Source organism: Galeopterus variegatus, unplaced genomic scaffold (genome assembly GCF_000696425.1).
Source record: "Galeopterus variegatus unplaced genomic scaffold, G_variegatus-3.0.2 Scaffold2033, whole genome shotgun sequence".
In the NCBI taxonomy this organism is placed as follows: Eukaryota; Metazoa; Chordata; class Mammalia; order Dermoptera; family Cynocephalidae; genus Galeopterus; species Galeopterus variegatus.
In genome coordinates, this window is record NW_007728144.1 from 215,677 (window position 1) to 220,564 (window position 4,888).

Genomic DNA, 4,888 nt, shown 5'->3' on the forward strand with positions numbered 1-4,888 from the left:
TGTATCCCCAACAGCTATAACAGTTCCTGGCACTCAGTAGCTGCTCAATAAATATTAGCTAAATAAATGAAATTCGTAATCAAAGAGTCAAAAGAAAGTCCTGTGCAGAGCTATCTTGTTAGCCCAAAGGAAAAAAAAAAAAAGAAGTCTGCTCAAATTAATCTAATCATGACTTGATAAAGAGGAAAGATAATCAACCTACCTCATTTGTATCACATATCTTAGTCTACTCAAACATCTGTGTTTGTTGCTTTGATTATTCAATCTCAAGCAGAGACCGCCTGCCCTATGAAACAATCTCTCTGAATTTAATCTTGAAAATGATTTACTCTCAGCCTAAGCTTATTTTCCCTAGTCAGTAGTAAGGGGAGTCACAGTAATGGTATCTTACTTTCACATGGGTTGATAGCACTCTATTTTGCGAAGCTATTAAAAGTTCCTCAGATCATATAAGCATAAAGATAGCAGTATATTAAACCAAAAAATTCCATGAGTGAAATTAAAACCTTGCATATTAACATTCTTTTATGCACAAACTGAAGCTAGCTGGCTACCTCTGACCACTTTCGCCAAAAGAATAGCAAAACCCTAAAAAGTACATTTGCAGTTGCAATTTACTTACCAAAGGCACTAAAAAGCTGGTAAAGATCGCTGGTTTTCCATTCTTTGGGGAATGTCACATGGAGAACATGATCACGTTTAGGTTGCACTACAAGACAAATTTTGACATATTGTTGATAGTTGGAAAGTAATCAAGTAAATCAGTATTCTTCGATGAAACTAAGCCAAAGCTACTTGGGGAATTGTTATAAATACCTTTCAAAGAACTCCTAAAAGTATTCTTAAGATTGTTAGGGTTCTGCCATTGTAATCTAGACCCCAAGTCCTGAAACTTTATAGAACCCACAACAATTTGAACCCTAGCAATTCTATACAGAAACATCTTTTCTTCTCATGCAATTCTTGTGCAAATTATTTAAAGGGAAGGAAAAAAGGCTGCTCTGTTCAAGAACTTTCACCAAAAATTTAACTTTTCTCCTTTGAATCTGTCTACATGTTTATTTAGTTTTCTTTTTCTTAAATACACTGTCCAAATTATGTGTGTGTGTCTCTCTTTTTTGGCAGCTGACAGTACGAGGATTCAAACACTTGTTGTTACAACACTGCGCTCTAACCAACTGAGCTAACGCTGTCCATATTCAATGGACTAATTGTTTTAAAGCAGAGGTAGTCCTGAGTCACAATCTTGTGTTCTAATCCCAGACTCATCACTTACCTGTACAACTCTAAGAAAGAGATCGATCAACTCTAACCACTCTTGGCTATAAGCTGGGAATGGCAATATTTAGATTACCAAATTTTTGTGAGAATGACAGACTAAAATATAAGTATAATGTGGAGCACAACATAATAGTATGTCCTCAAACTATCATTGTAACAATTATCACCAAGTATAGCTCACCCATTTCTACATGCCAATGACATCTATTAAGGCAAATAAACCAAGGCCAGTGGTGCTAATAACACCAAGGTTACGGGTTCAGATCCCCCTACTGGTCACCAGCTGCCAAAAATAAATAAATAAATAAACCAAGGCTAGAAAAGACCAATAGAATTGAAGAGTGAAGCAGAAAAAAGAAGAAGCAACTATCTTCCAAACAGATTGGCCTTCTGAGGCTTTTAATGGGGGGTAAAAACAAAAAAATCAACCTACTAAACTTAGATATATACATATTCAAGTAACCAGAAAATAGAAATTTTATCAAGTTACTGAAATAGCTAGCATATCTTAAAATCTATTATAAATATTTATAGGAAATGATAAAATTAGAGTTCTGAGTGAAAATAAAATAATGAAGAAAAGATCTATTTTTTAAAAAAATTCAACTCATGGGCCGGCCCGGTGGCGCACTGGATAGTGCACCGCTTGGGAAGCGCGGCGGTGCTCCCACCCGAGGGTTCGGATCCCATATACCGACCGGTTCCCGCTCACTGGCTGAGCGAGGCACGGGAGCGACACCGAGGGTTGCAATCCCGTTGCCGGTCCCCGGTCCGGTACGGGGGCAACACTGAGGGTTGCGATCCGTTGCCGGACACAGGAAAAAAAGACAAAAGACAAAAAAAAAAATTCAACTCATGCATAAACTGGAAAATGTAAGTAAAGAGATGACTAATGAAGGCCCGAGGGTCCCAATAACATTAGCATACTATTCATATCAACCACAAAAATCACTGCCCACTTTTATGTGAAAAAGTTCTTTCTTACTTTTCCTGTTATCCCTTCCAGACCACACACTTAAATGTGCAGATGCAATGAGAAAATAAAAATTTACTTACAGTCTGGTCCTTCCAGGTTTAGATAGGGGATATCCATGACCCTCATAAGAAATAACCTACAAAAAGAAAAACAGGTAATAGACGAATTTCTTTAAAAAAAAAAAAGAAAAGAAAAGATGCCTTTCTTTTAAGGCATCCATTAAATTTTCTAGTAGAATTCCTTGATTATATTACTATATTTCTAAAATAATTTTTAAATACTTTTCTCTTGTGCTAAATATTTATCATAATAGAGGGGGGAAAAAAACTGTGGTATCCCCAACAGCTATAACAGTTCCTGGCACTCAGTAGCTGCTCAATAAATATTAGCTAAATAAATGAAATTCGTAATCAAAGAGTCAAAAGAAAGTCCTGTGCAGAGCTATCTTGTTAGCCCATGGAAACCGAGCTAAAAAAATATTAACCATCTTACCTACTTATGAACAAGTGTTCCTATAAATTATGAAGATAAACCATATGACTGGTGCTTTTTTATGAGATAAGAATGACAACATAGGTTTCTTTTTCTTAATGAAATGCAGACATTGGATGAATGCTAATCTCTTCGGGTGAACTGCACAGTTTGAAATAAGTGACTGTCTCTAAAGTCCATATCATTATTATCATTTAAAACATACTAAAAGCACAAAGCAAAACAATGTTGGTAAAGAAAACTATCACACTAATGTAAACCACGGTAATCATTTTATGTACATCTTCCAAAATGAATACAAAGGTACTTTAAAAAGAGTACTTGTAAATTACAACTCTCCATAATGTCATTCAATTTTCTTTTATTTGCACAATTATGGGCAAAATATCAGGCATTCTGTTGTTTGTAAGATGATTTTAATGAGTTTTACTTAGATAACAATATATTGTGCATTTCTGGTAGAGACTACATTATACAGTAAATTAAAAAGGCAATCTAAATGCCCAACAAGCCATTAGTTTGGCTTCACTGACCTACAATTAAGGCACATTATTACCCAGCATTCAAAAGCCACGTGTAGGGCCGGCCCGGTGGCGCACTGGAGAGTGTGCCGCTTGGGAGTGCGGTGGCGCTCCCGCCGAGGGTTCGGATCCCATGTGGAGACCGGCTCCCGCTCACTGGCTGAGCGCGGTGCGGGCCCAACACCGAGGGTTGCGATCCCATTGCCAGTCCCCGGTACGGGCGTGACACCCAGGGTTGCGATCCCGTTACCGGTCAGTAAAAAAGACAAAAAGGAAAAAAAAAAAAAGCCAAGTGTAGCAAGATCTAGTTTACAAATGGAACCATCAGCATAAACAACAATCTTCTGTTTATGTCGGAAAAAACAAAGTCATGGTACTCTGTGGTTTGAGAACTTGTTATTTGGCCTACAATTTAATGAACCAAATCTTACAGCTAATAAACCAAATTTATTTTTAGTTCACTAATTTATGCTCAAGTATAATATTCTGGTTTTGTAAGCTGTTTTACCCAATTTAATCAATACAACATGCAATGCCAGAAGACAGTAATAAGAGACATAAAGCACCTAGCACAGTAGGCTCTCAGTGGTGAGGGCAGCTATTATTATTAATGCCAACCAGAATCTGGAAAAGTTATTCCTGGGTTAGAAGGCTCAATATTGTTATGCTTCATATAATTTTCAATTCTCCATTTAGTAAGTGTAGAGATAATCTCTAAATTCTAAAAATCAAATTTTAAAAATACTTAATTTAAAAGTTAATGAAACATATCAAGCACCATAAAAATAACTTAAAATTTTTACCCTAATTTCAAGAGAAGAAGGAATGTTGAATCAAGATGTTCATCGTTATACCATCAAATACACCAATAATCAAAACCAACCTCAAGATTCAATAACACATAGGGGTCAGTAAATTATAGTTCAGAATTTCAACATAGTATTAAGTAACCAAAATAACTATGAATACTTCAAAACATGAATAACTTGTGGTACAATTTTAGGGTTTAAAAAAGCAAAAAATTTTATACCATGATTACATCTTTGTAATATATTTATGTCAATAAAACAAGAATAAAAATAAACTTTCTTCCCCTCTCCCTAAAAAACAATGGCTTTGGGAAACTCTAGCTTTGTTTTTCAAAATTCCTTTCAATATTATTTTTAAACTTAGAAAATAAAGGCTACCATAACCAAGTGGCCCAGGAGAAAAACTAAAGACTTTCTTAGAAAAAGCCAATTCAAAATACCATTTGAATTAATCTTGTGTATCCTGTAAACTCTCTCACCTGGCTGGAGGGAGAGAAATATAAAGTAAATCCAAAGTTTGAGTCTGCAATTACTTTATTTCTTTTTAAAATTTTGCTTATTTCTAAAATCATGGGACCTCAAAACAAGTGTAGGAAATACATTGTCCTACAAATACAAACAAGGCTTACGCTTAAAAAGAAAAAAGGGGCTTCTCCAATTTCTCTTACCACATAGATGTTTTTAAAAAGAACTTTTTGAAAGATATCTTGTGTCAAGCAATATATAGGCTATCTGTTATCTAATATTTCAGCTGGGGCCGGCCCGTGGCTCACTCGGGAGAGTGCGGTGCTGATAACACCAAGGCCCCG

General features: G+C 35.8%; 1 protein-coding gene across 1 annotated transcript in view; it reads right to left on the reverse strand.

Annotated features, from left to right (window-relative positions):
• Positions 1–4,888, reverse strand: part of PARN (poly(A)-specific ribonuclease) — a 142,835-nt gene that overhangs the window by 88,014 nt on the left and 49,933 nt on the right. Inside the window, exons 11-12 of the mRNA XM_008580142.1 lie at positions 2,338–2,393; positions 623–709 (exon numbers count right to left, since the gene is read on the reverse strand). Coding sequence (XP_008578364.1) covers positions 623–709; positions 2,338–2,393 — 143 coding nt within the window. The remainder of the gene's footprint in view (positions 1–622; positions 710–2,337; positions 2,394–4,888) is intronic.